General features: G+C 50.8%; 2 protein-coding genes across 5 annotated transcripts in view; both read left to right on the top strand.

The window, feature by feature from the left end:
• LOC113121848 (histone-lysine N-methyltransferase 2C-like) overlaps positions 1-11,409 on the top strand; it is a 34,207-nt gene extending 22,798 nt beyond the window's left edge. For 3 of the 4 annotated variants that reach the window (XM_026292686.2, XM_026292687.2, XM_026292688.2), the window contains 31 exons: positions 565-649; positions 980-1,342; positions 1,570-1,751; positions 1,839-1,902; positions 2,030-2,262; positions 2,337-2,612; positions 2,893-3,000; positions 3,110-3,844; positions 3,922-4,116; positions 4,206-4,379; positions 4,458-4,619; positions 4,699-4,831; positions 4,925-5,042; positions 5,129-5,304; positions 5,380-5,492; positions 5,576-5,713; positions 5,793-5,933; positions 6,002-6,082; positions 6,163-6,384; positions 6,452-6,573; positions 6,890-7,085; positions 7,177-7,386; positions 7,459-7,832; positions 7,994-8,106; positions 8,186-8,322; positions 9,556-9,683; positions 9,765-9,966; positions 10,041-10,157; positions 10,239-10,312; positions 10,409-10,517; positions 10,720-11,409. In XM_026292686.2, the coding sequence (XP_026148471.1) occupies positions 565-649; positions 980-1,342; positions 1,570-1,751; positions 1,839-1,902; positions 2,030-2,262; positions 2,337-2,612; positions 2,893-3,000; positions 3,110-3,844; positions 3,922-4,116; positions 4,206-4,379; positions 4,458-4,619; positions 4,699-4,831; positions 4,925-5,042; positions 5,129-5,304; positions 5,380-5,492; positions 5,576-5,713; positions 5,793-5,933; positions 6,002-6,082; positions 6,163-6,384; positions 6,452-6,573; positions 6,890-7,085; positions 7,177-7,386; positions 7,459-7,832; positions 7,994-8,106; positions 8,186-8,322; positions 9,556-9,683; positions 9,765-9,966; positions 10,041-10,157; positions 10,239-10,312; positions 10,409-10,517; positions 10,720-10,812 (5,574 nt within the window). In that variant the 3' untranslated portion in view covers positions 10,813-11,409. The remainder of the gene's footprint in view (positions 1-564; positions 650-979; positions 1,343-1,569; positions 1,752-1,838; positions 1,903-2,029; positions 2,263-2,336; positions 2,613-2,892; positions 3,001-3,109; positions 3,845-3,921; positions 4,117-4,205; positions 4,380-4,457; positions 4,620-4,698; positions 4,832-4,924; positions 5,043-5,128; positions 5,305-5,379; positions 5,493-5,575; positions 5,714-5,792; positions 5,934-6,001; positions 6,083-6,162; positions 6,385-6,451; positions 6,574-6,889; positions 7,086-7,176; positions 7,387-7,458; positions 7,833-7,993; positions 8,107-8,185; positions 8,323-9,555; positions 9,684-9,764; positions 9,967-10,040; positions 10,158-10,238; positions 10,313-10,408; positions 10,518-10,719) is intronic. The other variant, XM_026292689.2, reaches the window with a different exon arrangement.
• A 933-nt stretch (positions 11,410-12,342) lies between these two features.
• On the top strand, positions 12,343-17,981 carry galnt11 (UDP-N-acetyl-alpha-D-galactosamine:polypeptide N-acetylgalactosaminyltransferase 11 (GalNAc-T11)). The gene is made up of 12 exons (XM_026292749.1): positions 12,343-12,447; positions 13,313-13,553; positions 13,625-13,748; positions 14,023-14,189; positions 14,274-14,399; positions 15,152-15,401; positions 15,504-15,621; positions 15,737-15,889; positions 16,644-16,862; positions 16,967-17,071; positions 17,150-17,287; positions 17,478-17,981. Exons 2-12 carry the CDS (start codon positions 13,346-13,348, stop codon positions 17,607-17,609), a joined length of 1,740 nt encoding a protein of 579 aa, XP_026148534.1. The 5' UTR covers positions 12,343-12,447; positions 13,313-13,345; the 3' UTR covers positions 17,610-17,981.
• Positions 17,982-17,983: the final 2 nt, after the last annotated feature.

Genomic DNA, 17,983 nt, shown 5'->3' on the forward strand with positions numbered 1-17,983 from the left:
ATTTGTGGCTAGGCTTTTAAAATTAAACCAGTTTTAGCAGCACTTCACTGGCTGCCAGACCCATTTCAAAACCAGAGGGGACCGAGCCTTTCAAGCGATGGCCCCCCATATTATGGAAGGAGGAGCTGTTCTACTTTTATTTAAATTAGGGGTTTTACGGTTGTCTCTTTTATGTGAGTCTTGTGTTTATTTGCATGTGTGTTTCTTTTATTTTAAGCACTTACATGATTTTACTGTGCATTTTATTGTGAAGCACTGGTTTGTAAAAGGTGCTATATCAATAAGCAGTAGATCCCCTGAGCAGCCAGAGAAGCTGTAATATTACACCTGCATCATTAGGCAGGACTGTGTCGGCTGCTGTGACAGTGGGTCATGGAGCGAGTTGGACTCGGGTTATGCTAAATAATTCAGGTTAATGTTCCAGGTGTAGCGAAGCTGTCTGCATGACCAAGTGAACCGTGTATTGAATTGCTGTTTCTACATTGATTTGCTAGTTATACAATTAATTGTAAGCTGAATAATGAGGCCAAAAAGAAATCTAATCGATATCTCTATTGCCTCCAGGACAAGATGGAGGAACCTGGTCCCAGTCCAGGGGACCTGCTGGCCCTCCAAGTCCAGGAACAGGCCCCGCCTCCCACTGTTGCAGGTAATCGGAAACAGATGAGGTCTTTGTTGATCAGTCATCAATTTGCAGCCAAGATCCAACCAGGAAGTCTCCTTACATATTTCCTTGTGTTTTTTACCTGTTTTCTAATTTCCTTCCATCTCTTTTCTTGTGTCCTCACTTGTTTCTTCCCTTCCTGTCTCTGTTTTATTTTGTCTCCATGTTTCCCCATTTCTTTTTTCTGTCTTGTTACCTTCCCTACCTCATATCCTTTTCTCCCCGTCTCTATTTTTGTTTCCTCTGTCTTTCCTTCACCCTGTATACCTGTTTTCCTTGCGTCCTTTCCTGTCTCCTCTGTCTTTTTGTCTGCAGGTCCACAGTCTGTCTTCCAGCAGAGACCCTTTGGATCTCCCACAGCTCTCCTTGCCTCCCACCCTCAAGGGATCCCAGTGTCCTCTCATGTGACTCCTCATGTCCCCCCGGTCCAACCTCGCCTCTTCATCCCTCAGGTCCAGTCTCCACAGCCGGGCCCCTCAACCCAGATCCAGAGTGCAGCGGTTTTCAACCAGAACCAGGTCCCAAACCAGATCAAGTCCAAACCCCTGCTCCTGGAAGAGCAACCGCTCCTCCTGCAGGACCTGCTGGACCAGGAGCGCCAGGAGCAGCAGCAGCAGAAACAGATGCAGGCTCTGATTAGGCAAAGGTCCACGCCAGATCCTGTGTTCCCCAACATGGGTAAGACCTAGTATTTGATAGAATAAAACAAATCTGGTCCCTGTGAGATCAGAACCCTCAAAGATTTGGTCCCTATCATTCCTGTTCCCTGACAAATCTAGGCAAAGCCAGGCTAGAGTTAACTGATGTGCTCCATGATAGACTTGGTCCTTCACTGACCTGAACCCTGAAAAACCTGGTCTAAGACTTAAATCAGGTTTGAAACTTGATCTTATTTGTGTCATTAGCAGACTTGGACTCCATCACAGATCCCATCATGAAAGCCAAGATGGTGGCTCTGAAGGGGATCAACAAGGTAATGACACAGGGGAACCTGGCCCTGAACCCCCTGGTCATCAACAGGTTCCAGCAGACTCCAGGAGCACCAGTTCCAGAGGGGACTTCTCAGCCTCCACTACTGGCAGGACAGGTGAGGGACTCCCTCCAGACACACACTGGGTTTGTGTCCCCATACTTGTGTCCACGTGTGTAACTTACTTTTTTTTCTTCCTGCTAGGAGACTAAGGTGAACCCTCAGCTGGTGAGACCAGACCCCCCAAGCTTCAGCCCTGGCTTTGTCAGTAAGTATAACACCAAATCAGCACATACCCACATGTCCAGAACCACCACAGACTCATGATCAGTACATACTCAGAACTAGCACAAACCCAGAGCCTTATTGAAACGACGGGTGTGTGGGGTCCACAGATGACTCCCAACAGCGACAGTATGAGGAGTGGCTGGGGGAGACACAGCAACTCCTGCAAATGCAGCAACGCCTTCTGGAGGACCAGATTGCCGCGCACCGTAAGACCAAGAAGGCCTTGTCGGCCAAGCAGAGGACGGCCAAGAAGGCGGGCAGGGTCTTCGCTGAGGAGGACGCTGCCCAGCTCCGCTGTGTCACGGAACAGCAGGGGGCAGTGCAGAAGCAGCTGGAGCAGGTAGGTGGCTTCATTATAAATCTAGCTTCCCCCTGTGATGGTCTCAGATCCTGAGCCTCTCCGTTTGGTTACAGATCAGGAAGCAGCAGAAAGACCATGCAGAGCTCATCGAGGACTACAGGACCAAACAGCAGCAACGGGCCCTGCAGCAGCCGCCGGCCGCTGTGCCGCCCATCCCCCAAACTATGGTGCCCTTGCAGCCCCACACTCCAAATGTCCAATCTGGTTGGGCTCCTGGTGTAATGCTGCAGAGGGTGCCCCCTCAGACTCCAGCCATGGTGGCCAACTTCACTGCAGGGCCCCGGGGCTCCTCTGGACCGTCGGGAGACAGTGCTGCCTCTACTCCTCAGGTAAAACCCCTGACCCACACATGCTTTGTGGTCTACAGATCCATTTAGGTCTGGACCACTTATTTTTCAATTTAACTTCTTTCTTAGGCTTTAGGACCACTGTGTGATTCTGAAAGATGCTTCAATTTTCACAGGTGAACTTTGTTTACCTAAAAGCAGGAAGTCCACTTTAGCTGTTAGTTTGGAGTTGCAGTGCTTCAGGTTGTCCATGGTTATGCTGAGTACACCACATTCATTTGTGCTAAATACGAGCTAAAGCTGAACGCCCTCACCCCCACAGGTGAAGTTTGACGACAACAACCCGTTCAGCGAAGGTTTCCAGGAACGGGAGCGCAGGGAGCGGCTGAGGGAGCAGCAGGAGAGGCAGCGGGTGCAACTCATGCAGGAGGTCAGTTCACTTCATTCTAGAGAGAAGAGAAAATGGGAACATGAAATAGAAAGTTGTTGGTTTTGTTGAGAACAGGAAATAGAAACAGCACCTTTTGCTCTGTTTCCAGGTGGAACGTCACCGGGCCTTGCAGCAAAGACTGGGACTAGAGCAGCAGGGTCACCTGGGACCCCCTATGGGTCCTGGAGCAGGTGCCCGTGTCGGGCCAGCGCCTGGACCTGGTGGCCCCACGGCTCTGACCCCAGCTGTGGACAGTCTCTCCCAGATGCCCTTCTTCAGCTCTGAGCTGCCCCAGGAGTTTCTCCGATCTGCTCCACCCCCTAGACCTCTATCACAGCATCAGATGGAGGCACCTTTACCACACCAGGGCTTTACAGCAGGACCCTCAGTCCCCGGAGGTCCCCAGGCTCCAAGTGGGGTCTCTGGGGCTGCAGCAGACCAGGCAAGGGTCCTGCTTGAACACAGCTCCCCCGTAGACCTGGCCAGACTGAGGCTGTCCGGCCCTGTCTCAATCCAGGGACCAGTGCATCTGGCTGGGACTTTAGCAGCCCCTTCCCATTCAGGGGATCAGTCTTCCCCTTCCCGTGTCCTCCATCTGTCCTCTGATGACAAACCAAAGATGAGGAGCAGAAGGAAGGATGGTGATGATGGGGGTGGGGCCCAGACCCCACTGTCCTCACACTCTGATGATGCCACAGCCCCAGCCACTCCTCAGGCCTCCTCTGACACATCCTGCTCCACACCCACCCAGGCCAACACTGACCGATCAGACTCTCAGGAGCTGCTGACCAGGATTGCAGCCTCGCTCAGAGCTCCCATGACTGCAGCAGCCCAGGAGGTCAAGGTTCGCAGATGCTTCGTCCACAGGAAATATTTGCCTGTTCGTTACAGTACTTTGCAGTGTTTTGTGTCTTCCTGTAGGTGGAGCGTGAGGAGGGCGCAGCCTGCAGAGAAGGTGCGATGAAGATGGAGGATGGCGAGGGATTACCTCCTCCCTCTCCTCTCCACGGGGGCGACGGGGGTAAGGAGCTGCTCAGACACCTGCTGAGAGACAAGACCTCCGACTTCCGGTCCGAGGGGGAGGAGGAAGACGGGTCTGGTTACCACAACAACTCGGTGAGAGGGTGGGGTTTATCCTGGGTGGTCTATGTGTTTAAGTCCCAGTAGCACTTTAACATGTATTTTCCTTTCTCTGCATCCAACAGGCAGACAACCTGGACCCAGACCCCTCCATCAGGAAGAAGACTCAGCGTTGCAACAAGAGGCTAGCGGGTCGGCCAGACAAAGACCGAGCTCTGCCCAAGCACAAGAGGAGGAAGAGGGAAGAAGAGGACGATGCCAACTCCACCTCTGACCAGCTGGTGACACAGCTCAGACAGGTAGATCACTACTCCTGCCTGCCTCTTCTGGTCCTGTGATCTGATCTGTGCTGATGCTGGATTTCTGTCCCTCTACAGCTAGCGGCACTGCCCCTCATGGAGCCTGTCCTGGGGGTGGATCTGAGCCTTTTCCCACCATATGGCAGCTCATCTCTAGGCAGGGACTCCAGGCTGAGCGGCTCCTTCGGGAATGCCAGTTTGGATGGTGTCACGGACTACTATTCCCAGCTAATCTGCCAGGTACTGACACTGGATCAATAAAGGACCACTAAGGCAATCCATCTGTCCTCTAATGTTTCTGTTACCACCCTTACTGCAGAACAATCTCAGCAACCCCCCCACACCTCCAGCCTCGCTGCCCCCCACTCCGCCGCCCGTCTCCAGGCAGAAACTGGTGAATGGCTTTGCCACGACAGAGGAGCTGGCGAGGAAGGAGCTGGGTGAGCAGGACGGTGAGAGAGATGGATTTGTTTGTTTCCATTTACTTTTGTTGTATTTATTTATTTTTCTTGTCATTCTAAGCTACTGAACTTTTTTTTTTCCAGGTGTGTCTGGGTTGAAGCAGAAGAGAGAGGAGCCTCTCACTCTAAACCATACTTCCAAAACTGTGGATGTCCCCGCCTCCCTGCCGACCCCACCTCATAACAACCAGGAAGAACTCAGGTAAGCTCTGAAAACCATGGTTTTAAAAGCTACAGGGTTTTTTCTCTTCTTGGACATAGTTGTTTTTCTTATCCCCCAACTTCCAGGGTCCAGGATGTGTCAGAGCGTGACAGCCCAGACGGCTTTATCCCGTCATCGTCTCCAGAGAGCTTGGCCGATGGTGAGGTCAGCAGATACCCAGACCTGTCCTTTATCAAGCTGGAGCCACTGTCACCCTGCTCATCGCCTACAATTCCCACGGCGCCCTGTGCATGGGGGAAAGGTGGGTCAACAGTACCAGAAGTCTCTGGTTTTCAAGGTGGTTTGTTACCTGGTTCTCATTTGTGTCTGTGTGTAGGCTCTGCAGTGAAACTGGAAGCAAAAGGGGAGCCTAACCCTCAAGGTCTGTCCTCCTGCCCCAGCACTGATCTGGTCACCATAGCAATGACCCTGAACGCTGTTGCGGCTCAGGTGAATAGATTTGTTTTACGGTCCTTAGAGGAAGCACCTGATTTTAAGCTCCTCCTCCTGATAACACCACTCTCTTTGTACAGAATATTGCAGGTGTCATGACAGCAGTGGCGGAGCTGCTGAGGGTCCCTGTGCCTGCTGACTACCAGCTGACCCAACTGGCAGCCCCCGAGTCAAATCCTTTGACCCTGTTGGCCAGAGTCCGTACACCACTGGTGCAGGTTGGGATCCCATCCATCAGCTGATGTCACTGATGAAGTAACAGCGATGTTGTGATGGTACTGGTTTGTGTGTGCACAGGGTTCCAGTGGCAGACAGCAGAGACCAGTAGGCATTAGGATGGACTACATCCAACATGGCAGCTTGGTGCCTGCCAAATACTGCAGCTACTGCAAAGGGCTGCTAGGAAATGGAGTCCACATTGTTAAGGTGCTGAAGCAGGTAAAACGGGTTGGAAAACGTGCTTAGAGGCAGAGTGTGAATAGGAAGTGACCATGTGTGTGTTACAGGAGGATCAGTCAAGACCAGGATCCAGTCTGGTATTCTGCAGCACCAACTGCTCAGCTCTGTATGCAGCAGCCAAAAACAAGGTGAGGCCATGTTCCCAACAGCCGCTTGATATCAAATCATGCAGTTGATAACATCAGTTTGTCTTACTGTCCGCTCCTAGGCCACGGGCCTGGTCCTGCAGTCTGGCTCCGAACAACCCCTTCCCAGCAAGGCACAGCACCATTATGCCAACAACATATCCTCCATTGCTGTCCACTCTCTGCCCCAGACTCTGCCCTCGATTTCCACTGCCACCACTTCCTCCTCCTCCTCCTCTCCACCCTCCTTCCCCCCCGCCTCTGCCATCACCATGGAGACCCGGCCTCACACAGACAGTCTGAAGGTGAGCTATTGTTTGACTGGTTGATAGTAATGGTGATTGGCCCGTCGACTGATGCTCTGTTTTATAGGTGAAGGTGAAGCTGAAACCACTCCCTCAGGCGGTCTCAGGGGAGGAGGACTCATCCTGGCATGGGAAGAAGATAAAGAGTTCCCGATGGAGGCGCTGGAGCGTTAGCATCACGCTCAGCAGGTTAGCCTAACACTGAGTAGGTCTGTCAGTGTGGTGTTATGTAGATTAGCATGTTAGCATCACACTGAGGTATTTGTTAGCGTAATGCGCAACAGATTAGCTCGAAGTGTTTAGCTTGTTAGCATAATGCTGAGCTGCTTTTTGGTATCACACTCGGTAAGCTAGTCTGAACCTTTTAGCTTGTTAGCTTAGCATTCATCTAATCACAGTTACTGAGCTGCTTCTATCCTGTTACCATGATGCTCAAGGTTAGCCTGTTTGCATCACATTTAGTGGGTCTGTGTGCTATCGCTGTCCTGTATTGTTTTTTACCCAGGGGCCCTTGTGCTCCTAACGCGGCAGTTGCCATGCCAACAGAGGAGGAATTGGATGTGCTCTTGAAGAAGCTAGGGGCATGTCTTCGCCCTGACCCGTTACCCAAAGACCAGCGGAGATGCTGCTTCTGTCACCAGCAAGGAGATGGGCAGACAGACGGTCCTGCCAGACTACTGAACCTGGACTTGGACCTGTGGGTGAGTCTGCTGAACCCTACTGGGAATCTGCAGGTTGGCTCATGTCTTCGGATGTCCTGGCAGGAATAACCAGTTTTGCTGCCTGTGTCAGGTCCACCTGAATTGCGCCCTGTGGTCCAGTGAGGTGTATGAGACCCAGGCCGGTGCCTTGATCAATGTGGAGCTGGCTCTGAGACGAGGCCTGACCCTACGCTGTGCTCACTGTCAGCAGAGCGGCGCCACGAGTGGCTGCAATCGTCTCCGCTGCACCAACACCTACCACTTCACATGTGCACTGCAGGCCCACTGCACCTTCTTCAAGGTAACCCTGTAAAAAGCTTGTCAGTTAAATCATCTGTTGCAGGCCCGCTGTAAATTCTGTGTTTTTCTGTAGGACAAGACCATGCTCTGTCACCTCCACAAGCCCAGAACGGTTTATCTTGTGGGAGACAGGTCCACCTACAGCTCACCCCCTTCCACCCCGGGGCCCATCCCTGACCCTATGGCATCCTCAGACCCATATGACTCGGAGCTGCGCTGTTTCGCTGTTTTCCGGCGGGTGTATGTGCAGCGGGATGAGGCGCGGCAGATAGCCGCCGTGGTGCAGCGCGGCGAGCGCCAGCACACCTTCCGGGTTGGCAGTCTACTGTTCCGTGCTGTTGGGCGGCTGCTGCCACACCAGATGAGCACTTTCCACAACAAGACCGCCATCTTCCCTGTTGGTTACCACGCGAACCGCATCTATTGGAGTATGCGCCAAAGTAACAGGTGAAATATCACTGCTGACCACAAACAGTTCAGACTGATGTTAACAGGCTAGTCTTTGGGTTGTAAGCTAACAGGATAAATTGTGTGAGTCTAATGCTAACCTTTTGGAGCCATTGGTGATGCTAACAGACTAACTAGCTCAGTGTGCTCTGCCCCTGTAGACGCTGTAAGTACATGTGCTACATCGAGGACAATGACGGCCAACCACTGTTTAAGGTCAAGGTGGTGGAAAAGGGCCACGACGACCTGGTACTGACTGGAACTACACCTAAAGGTAAACATAGACCGCATGCTGTCACCTGTAAACAAAAATATTAAAGTTTCTATGTGTCTAAAGCTGCGTCTGTCTGCAGCTGTGTGGGACCAGATCCTGGAACCAGTGGCACAGTTGAGATCTTCCACTGGGACTCTGAAGCTGTTCCCGGGTTACCTGAAGGGGGAAGATCTGTTTGGGCTGACCACGTCTGCAGTGACCAGGATCATTGAATCTGTATGTTAAACACACACAGCTAGTGATGCTAGCAGGCTAACCAGCTCAGGATAATGCTGACAGACTAACCAGCTCAGGATAATGCTAACAAGCAAACCAGCTCAGGATAATGCTGACAAGCTAACCAGCTCAGGATAATGCTGACAGACTAACCAGCTCAGGATAATGCTGACAGACTAACCAGCTCAGGATAATGCTAACAAGCTAACCAGCTCATGATAATGCTGACAGGCTAACCAGCTCAGGATAATGCTAACAAGCTAACCAGCTCAGGATAATGCTGACAGGCTAACCAGCTCAGGATAATGCTGACAGACTAACCAGCTCATGATAATGCTGACAAGCTAACCAGCTCAGGATAATGCTGACAGGCTAACCAGCTCAGGATAATGCTGACAGACTAACCAGCTCATGATAATGCTGACAGGCTAACCAGCTCAGGATAATGCTGACAGGCTAACCAGCTCATGATAATGCTGACAAGCTAACCAGCTCAGGATAATGCTGACAAGCTAACCAGCTCAGGATAATGCTGACAGGCTAACCAGCTCAGGATAATGCTGACAGGCTAACCAGCTCAGGATAATGCTGACAGACTAACCAGCTCAGGATAATGCTAACAAGCTAACCAGCTCAGGATAATGCTGACAGGCTAACCAGCTCAGGATAATGCTGACAGACTAATCAGCTCATGATAATGCTGACAGACTAACCAGCTCAGGATAACGCTAACAAGCTAACCAGCTCAGGATAACGCTAACAGGCTAACCAGCTCAGGATAACGCTAACAGGCTAACCAGCTAAGGATAACGCTGACAGACTAACCAGCTCAGGATAACGCTAACAGGCTAACCAGCTCAGGATAATGCTAACAGGCTAACCAGCTCAGGATAATGCTGACAGGCTAACCAGCTCAGGATAATGCTAACAAGCTAACCAGCTCAGGATAATTCTAACAGGCTAACCAGCTAAGGATAATGCTAACAAGCTAACCAACTCAGGATAATGCTGACAGACTAACCAGCTCAGGATAATTCTAACAGGCTAACCAGCTAAGGATAATGCTAACAAGCTAACCAGCTCAGGATAATGCTAACAAGCTAACCAGCTAAGGATAATGCTGACAGGCTAACTAGATCAAATTGATCACTGACTGATGCAAAGAGGTGCAATGCTAACAGGTAGATGCTGATCTGTTAAACCTGGACTTTGACTCCTGTCTTGTGTGTGTAGTTACCAGGTGTAGAGGCATGTGAGCGCTACATTTTCCGCTATGGCAGGAACCCACTGATGGAGTGGCCTCTGGCCTTCAACCCGTCTGGCTCGGCCCGATCCGAGCCCAAAGCCTGCCAAGCTAAGAGGTACGACTTGCATAGGGTTCTCTGGACTCTGTGTGGTCTGATTCAGACTAACACTATCTTTGTCTGTTGTTATACCTCTAGGACGCATCTGCTGACCAGCATCGCATCCCGGTGCCAGGGCTCGGTGGGCTCCATTGTGGGTCTGGTCCCTGGCGTCATCTCCCTGTCCCCGGGCGAGTCTGTGGCAGGCGCCCACCAGGGACGCCACTCCAAGTCCTCACAGTATCGGCGTATGAAGGCTGAGTGGAAGAGCAATGTGTACCTGGCTCGCTCTCGCATACAGGTAAGACACCACAGACCCCACCTTGAACCCAGAGACCAGTTGGACTGAACTCTTAACTGTCTGTGTTTTCAAAGGGTCTGGGTCTGTATGCTGCCAGAGATATTGAGAAGTGCACCATGGTCATTGAGTACATCGGCACCATCATCAGGAGTGAGGTGGCCAATCGCAAGGAGCGTCTGTATGAATCACAGGTAAGTCCTGCTCTGACTGGACAGTCCCAGATTTGTTGGATTGCAACCAGTTTACCACATAGATTGTCTGTGCTGTTGCAGAACCGCGGGGTGTACATGTTTCGCATCGACAACGACTACGTCATTGATGCCACCATCACGGGAGGACCCGCCAGGTGAGTCCCACCCCAGCTAGATCAGGCTGGATCCACATAAATCTGGTTTCTGCTTGTTGTCCTGGTGTGAAATCTGAGTTTGTTTCTGATTTACAGGTACATCAACCACTCATGTGCCCCTAACTGCATCACAGAGGTGGTGACGGTGGAGAAGGAGAACAAGATCGTCATCAGCGCTTGCCGACGCATCCAGAGAGGAGAAGAGGTAGGCAGTCTGGCAGGTGGCCTGTCAGAACTTCTGCAGGTGGTGGTGGTCTGGGTCTGGTCTACTTTTCAGCTTGTATCTGGTTTAGTTTGGTCCCAGTCTTCCTGTTGTAGATGGTTCTGAGTCCAGATATATAAGTCAGATAAGTCATTTTACTGCTGACATCACTGCTCATGGACCTGTCTCTGTCTCTGTCTTGCAGCTGTGCTACGACTACAAGTTCGACCTGGAGGACGACCAGCACAAGCTGCCGTGTCACTGCGGCGCCGTCAACTGCCGCAAGTGGATGAACTGAACTGGCTCTGTAACAAGCTCCACCCCCACATACATCTGTGGGCGGGGTTTCTTGATCAGAGCGATGTGATTAGAGGGATTCGTCCTGACAGGGAGGGGCATCAGGGTGTGGGGGGGAGTGATAGGTGAATGGAGGATCGAAGGGGGCGGGGCTCACAGACAATGAGGCTGGTCCTCTGCGCGTGTGGGAACACCACTGGAAAAACCTGAACGCGTCACATTTGTTTGTCCGTAGTTGCACTAAAACTTAAAGAGAAATTAACAGAAATACGATTCCAGGAGTCACTTCCTGCTCCTCCTCCTATTTTGTTTTTGTTTTTGTATTTATTAATGAACGAAGCTATTTTTTAAAATCTGCGATGTGTTTGAGGGCCTGGGGCACGACGTGTAAATATCTGTATCATAGACTCCACCCCCTCCTCACCTGTGTCACCCGCCATGCTCTGATTGGGGGGGGTGTCACTGCTGAGCTGTACAGGAAGAGACTATGCCTTGTTTTTGTTTTTGTTTTTTTTATTGTATGTAAACAAGATGTTTTGGGGAAGATGTGGAATTAGATTCATTTACAGAAAATAAAATATTTTACAGCTTCATCAGAGACGCAGCTTGTCTGTAAATAAAGCTCTGCTACTGCTTAGTACTGCTGTAATACTGAAACTGAAGCTGGGAAATCATCAGGTTTTTAATATGTGACATACAAAGAAATTACCAGTTTGATTCCATTTATCACACTGGTGACAGCACTGGGTTCACTGGGGGTGTGGCCTGGGGACTGGACAGTGGCTGCTGGTTTTACACCTCAGCAGCAGGTAAATATTGATTACAGTGATGGAGCAGAGTCCTGGACACATCTGGATGGAGGATTTTTTCCCATTTTACAGTTTGTTCTTTTTTCTTTATCATGAAACAGTAGTGACACCTGACAATGTCAACTGGTCTGTAGACCTAGGGCCACATTCCTAAAAAACCCTCAGAGAGGGGCCGGCTTTGCTTAAAAACCTTTAGCCAGGACTCTTAAGAGGGAATTAGGACTGATCTTAGCTACTCTTAGAATGTTGGGTAACATAGAAAAACTGGTTTTCAGACCTAGTCCATGTTCCTGGTCTGTGTCAAAGGGTTTGCTGTGCTGGTTTGGAAGGAGGTGGAGGATCAGTGGGTGCACTAGAGATCCTGATTGTGGTGCTGCAGACTGGGCTCGACTCCTGGGTTTTTCACGACCTTCTGATCCCCATAGAAATGACCCCAGAGGCTGAAAAGTTCAAAGCAGACTGGGCAGGAAATGGGAGCTGTTCAGTAGGGCAGACTGGAAACTGACAGACACGGAGCAAGGGGTCCAATAAAGAAAAGCTGATCCAATAGAGAAAAACTGGAAACTGTTTGCTTGATAATAATAAAAATGGTAACCACACATTCTTTTCATAAAGGAAGGAAAGTTCATAAAACGTTAGATTATACAAAAATAAATCTGGAGTTTTTATTTTGAAGCTTCTGACCCGAACCATGCAGGCGGTCTTATTGTGAAAGTGTCGAGCGGAAGTCACGTGGCTCAGCTGTGGCCGTGAGGAAACTTGTGGACACCGACACCGACACTCACGCGCACACATGCGGACAGGTGACCGGGGATGACGCAGTGCAGGTAAAGCCGTTCGATTGTTTGTTTGTTTGTTTGTTTGTTTGTTTCGGTGCAGACTCGTTCAGAACTCCGTTAGAAATTCTGCTGATTTTAGCCACAGCGGCTAATAGAGCTGGACCGACCGGAGTGCCGCCGAGCAAACCGCCCCGAGCTAAGGAACCGGGAGTAGAGTCCAGTTTGAGGCGGGGGCGACCGGGGCTACAGGTGACCTGTACCTGTAGATGAAGACAGCCTCGTATAAAAACCTGGTTTCATGCTTTTCACTCTGGAATTAAGCTAATGCTCGCTGAGCTAGCGAGTTCCATTATCGGACAGGCAGCACAGCTGAGACACAGGCTTTTCCTTAAAACCGTCCGGGTGTCCGGTCCAGACACTGAGCGGTGTCGTGCTCTGGGTGTCCCCTTTCGGCACGTCACACAGCCCTGTGCGGCCGTATTTACTAAATCCAAATCCCCGTTTTGAAACCTGCGATTTATTCGATTCTCGGCGTCCGTTCGGCTCAGACCCATGAACGGAAACGGTTTCATCTCGAACGCAGGTTCTGGATGAGAGTAACAGGTGAGTCGGTGACAGGACACCTGTAGTAGATGCAGGTGAAGGGACCGTGTGTGAACTGAAGAGAGCAGCTGCCTCAGGTGTTTTTTGTTTTTTTTAATTATTCACCTGTTCACAAAAACACACCTGACTTCAGAGTCCAAGTTGTGACCCTTGACCCCCCAGTGTGCTGGCTCATCACGTCTTGGTTAAAGACAACTTAAAAACCAGAACAGGACGTGAGTTTTTACGGGTCAGGGCCTCTGGACTCGGCCTCTGGATCTTGTAGGTGTGTACTTGTTGAACCCTGGTCTCTCTCTCTCTCTCTCTCCAGCAGTGTGATGTAAGCGATTCTCGCTCGGCCACCATGGCCAGTGTCACCCTGCGGTACTTCTGCTACGGCTGCCTCGTCACCTCGGCAACCTGGTCCATCCTCCTCTTCCTCTACTTCTCTTTGGGGGCCGATCCCGGTCGCGGCAGGACCCCCCTGCAGCACCGCAGCCAGCCCACTGACCGCAGGGTGGGGCGTCGGCCTCCGCTGGTCCATCAGGGGCCGGAGCTGTCACCAGAGATGGGTGAGTGGGTGAGAGGCTGGAGGGTTTACGGAACCTGCAGATCCGGTCACTAAGCGTGTGTCCGTCCACAGGGATGATCTTTAACGAGGCGGACCAGGAGGTCCGGGACACCGGGTACCACCGCCACGCCTTCAACGTTCTCATCTCCACCAGGCTGGGCTACCACAGGGATCTGCCTGACACCAGAGATGCCCGGTAAAAGCTGAGCTGGTCTATGTAGTCAGGTCCAGGTTTAAGATCCACTTTTAACGTTCAGGTTCATATCTAGTTTCAGGTTCTGGTTTAAGAATCAGGTTTCAGATAAAGCTGTAGATTCATTATCAGGTTTAAGATCTGATCCATGTCCAGATTCAGCGTTAAGGATCAGGCCCAGGTCCACGTTGGTCTGTGTGCAGCAGCAAGAGGACTCTGAGGTTGTAGATGTGTCAGATTGAAACCCGTGTTGGTTCCTGTTCACGTGTGTCCGCAGGTGTCGGGACAGGGTCTACCCCCCCGGTCTACCTTCCGCCAGCATCATCATCTGCTTCTTCAACGAGGCGCTGTCTGCCCTGCTGAGGACCGTCCACAGCGTGCTGGACCGCACGCCGTCCGAACTGCTGCATGAGATCATCCTGGTGGACGACCACAGCGAGCTGGGTAACCCGAGCACCCTTTCACAGTAAAAGCCTTTCCCCCGTCGGTCGGTGCAGAGTGGACAGCGTGTGTGTTCTGTGTGTGCAGACGAGCTGCAGGCCGACCTGGACCGCTACGTCAGGGAGGAGCTGACGAGGAAAGTCCGACTGGTGAGGAACCAGAGAAGGGAAGGACTCATCAGAGGACGCATGATAGGAGCCTCACACGCTACTGGTGTGTCCTTACATCCCACATCCTCATTTACTACGTCTGTGTCTCCTATTTCCTCAACCTGTGCATCCTTGTTCCCTATGTCCTTAATCCCTGTCAGAGTAAACATCCTGCAGGAAATGTGAGTTTGACGATTCCCCTGGTTTTAAGTCTGGGTCCTGACAAACGAGCAGATGTTTACAGATGTTTCAGGTCAAGCTGCTGTTAATCAATCACATCCACTTGCTGTTTCTCTCTTTCACATTAAAGGTTTTAAGGGGTTTTCAGCTGACGACATTCAGACACTGTTTTACATTTTAATTGTCCTTAACCCCTTGGTTCCTATGTCCTTGTTTTTGACTGACTGATTTTATTGATCTCTGTCGGAGAGCAGCCAGTGCTGTCATGTCAGAACTGCCCTCTGTCTCAGCATCATGATGTTCTTCACTGGATCATCGTCATGGTAGAGTGTGCAGATGCTTTAGAGTAACTGGTTGCCAGCTCCTGCTCCTGATGTGTTTGTTCCCACCTAACTAGTTTTTTTGTTTTTTTTTTTGGGGGGGGGGGATGTGCTTTTCCTTTCACTGTTGTTCTTTAAACTTTTGCCCATCAGGTTCATTGGATCCTTTATCCACGAGTCCTTATGTCCTACATCCTTATTCCTTTCATCCTATACATTCTCACATCCTTGACCTGTGCTTCCTTGTTCCCCACACTTTTCACCAGTAGCAAGCAAAGTGGTATGACGGGACCCTTTAAATCTGGTCTGTGTCCAGGTCAGGTGCTGGTCTTCCTGGACAGCCACTGCGAGGTGAACCAGGCCTGGCTGGAGCCCCTGTTGGCCCCCATCCAGAAGGACCGCCACACCGTTGTCTGCCCCGTCATTGACATCATCTCAGCTGACACGTTGGCCTACTCGCCATCTCCCATCGTCCGGGGCGGCTTCAACTGGGGACTGCACTTCAAGTGGGACCCTGTCCCACCCTTGGACCTGAATGGGCCTGAAGGTGCCACTGGACCAATCAGGTAACAAGCTGATACTTACAGGTTGACCGGTCTTGTAAAGTGGTCCAGCAGCTGTCCCTGTGAACCAAAGTCCATGTCTAACATGTCTCCCCTCTCCCTCAGGTCCCCCACCATGGCAGGCGGACTGTTTGCAATGGACAGGAAGTATTTCAATGACCTCGGCCAATATGATGCTGGCATGGACATCTGGGGTGGGGAAAACTTGGAAATCTCCTTCAGGGTGAGAAAACCTGGTTTATGGGCTCTGATTTGAAGACTCAAGAACTGACTCAGATTCTGGTTTAAAGACCTGAGACCGACCTGGTTTAAAGAGTCTATTCCTGTGTCTTGCTCAGATCTGGATGTGTGGCGGTCAGCTGCTCATCATTCCCTGCTCCAGAGTTGGGCATATCTTCAGGAAGAGGCGGCCCTACGGATCCCCCGGGGGCCAGGACACCATGGCCCACAATTCGCTGCGACTAGCGCATGTTTGGATGGATGAGTACAAGGTAAGTACACACACAGGCACTGGTGGACTGCCAAACTATCCAAACCTGGCTCAAACCTGCTACACGGAGTAGACGAGGCAGATGGCCGCCCAAACTGAGCCCGGTTCTGCTGGAGGTTTTTTCTTCCGTTAAAGGGAGTTTTTCCTCTCCACTGTCGCCAAGTGCTTGCTCATAAGGGAATTGTTGGGTTTTTAGTTTTAGTTTTTGTAAAGTGCCTTGAGATGATTTGTATTGTGATTTGGCGCTATACAAATAAAATTGAACTGAATTGAATAGACAGTCCTCTTGGACCTCTGATTTCCCTGGTCCTCCTCACAGTCCCCAGGACTAAACTGAAAGCTGGACGTGACAGCTTTCTCTGTGGCTGGACCAGACTCTGGAACAGCCTGGCCCTCAACATAAAACGGCCCAGACCCTGGAGCCCTTTAGTCTCTGCTCAAGACTCACCTCTGTGCCTTTAAACTAGTGGAACAGGACTTTCATTCTCATTTGTTTCCCTTGATTGTATTTGTTGTTGTTTTTATGTATTTTCTATTTGATTCTTTAATGATGTGTCTTTAGTGCGTTTTTATATTTTAGCTTCTGGTTTTAGTTGTTCTTGTCTGTTTTAAATATTTTAACTCACACCACACACATAAAGCACTTTGAGCGACGAGTTGTAAATGTGCTAAACAAATAAAATTGACCTTGACATAGGGCTTAGGTCTGGTGGGTGACATGACCTCTGACCTCACTTTGTCTGTGGCCCGACCAGGAGCAGTACCTGTCCCTGCGTCCGGAGCTGCGTGAGCGTGACTACGGGGACATCAGTGAACGCGTGGCGCTGAGGAAACGACTGCAGTGCCGCTCGTTCCGCTGGTACCTGGACACGGTTTACCCCGAGATGCAGACCGCCGTCGGTGGCAAGAAGCAGCAGCAGCCACTGTTCTTCAACAAGGGTCTGAGACGGCCTAAAGTCCTGCAGAGGGGACGGGTACCGGACCATGAAGTGCTCCTGTTTTGGGGTTTTATGGGTTTTGGATTCACTGAACAAAATAAAAACCGTTAAATGCTTATTCTGTGGCCTGTTTTTTTCAGCTCCATAACCTAGCAACTGGGCGCTGCCTGGTGGCTCAGGGCCGAGCCAGTCAGAAGGGTGGAACAGTTGTCCTACGACCATGTGATCCCAGAGACCCTGAACAGGTGAACACATGCACCTTTAAACACAGACCTGAACCCACCTGAACCTGTGACCTGACTGACCCTGACCTGTCTGTTTAGGACTGGGCTTACGATGAGGAGGGGCAGCTGGTCCTGGCAGGGCTGCTGTGCCTGGACGTGTCTGAAGTTCGAACCTTTGACCCCCCAAGACTGATGAAGTGCCATGGCTCAGGGGGTTCGCAGCAGTGGAGCTTGGGGGTGAGATTTTGAAAACTTTTTTTCTGTCAGATAAGACCTGAGACTGGATTTGGACTTGGATTGACATATCTGAATAGGACTGTAATTTGTATACACAAGATGTGTGACATTGACTCCAGAGACCAGACTCAGGCTGTGACTGGGTCCGGTCCAGGTAGGGTCTGTAACACTCTGTGTCTCTGTCTTGCAGAAATCCAACCGGCTGTATCAGGTGTCGGTCGGTCAGTGCCTGTCCGTTGCTCAGCCGGTCGGGCCCAAGGGTTACGTCTCCATGGCGATTTGCGACGCCTCCCAGGCACAGCAGTGGCAGCTGGAGGCCTGAGGACGGCGGTTTTGTTTTAAGGACAATCAGGTTTTATGGAGTTTTAGATGTTTGTAATTTTTCTGCTCAGGACTTTAACCGAGTGGTGGAGGTTCCTTCGGTTCAGTGTTGATGTGTAACATATCTGTCAGAACCCAGAGGGTTCTTGGAGGACACTCATGGTTCCGTGTCTCTCCCCGGAGTGCCATCCCAGTTTACTGCAGCCGGTTTTTAACATTTGTCTTTGTGTGGTTCTGTTGTCAGTAAAGTTTTTCACCAGACTATAAAACCAGAAACCTGCAACTGGACTGTGATGCACTTGGACTCTGAAGCAACCTCAGATCTGGTTTCCGATCCTCACAGACATTAAAATAAACCAGAGTGTGAAAATAATT

This window comes from Mastacembelus armatus, chromosome 20 (genome assembly GCF_900324485.2).
Source record: "Mastacembelus armatus chromosome 20, fMasArm1.2, whole genome shotgun sequence".
NCBI classification, from domain to species: Eukaryota; Metazoa; Chordata; class Actinopteri; order Synbranchiformes; family Mastacembelidae; genus Mastacembelus; species Mastacembelus armatus.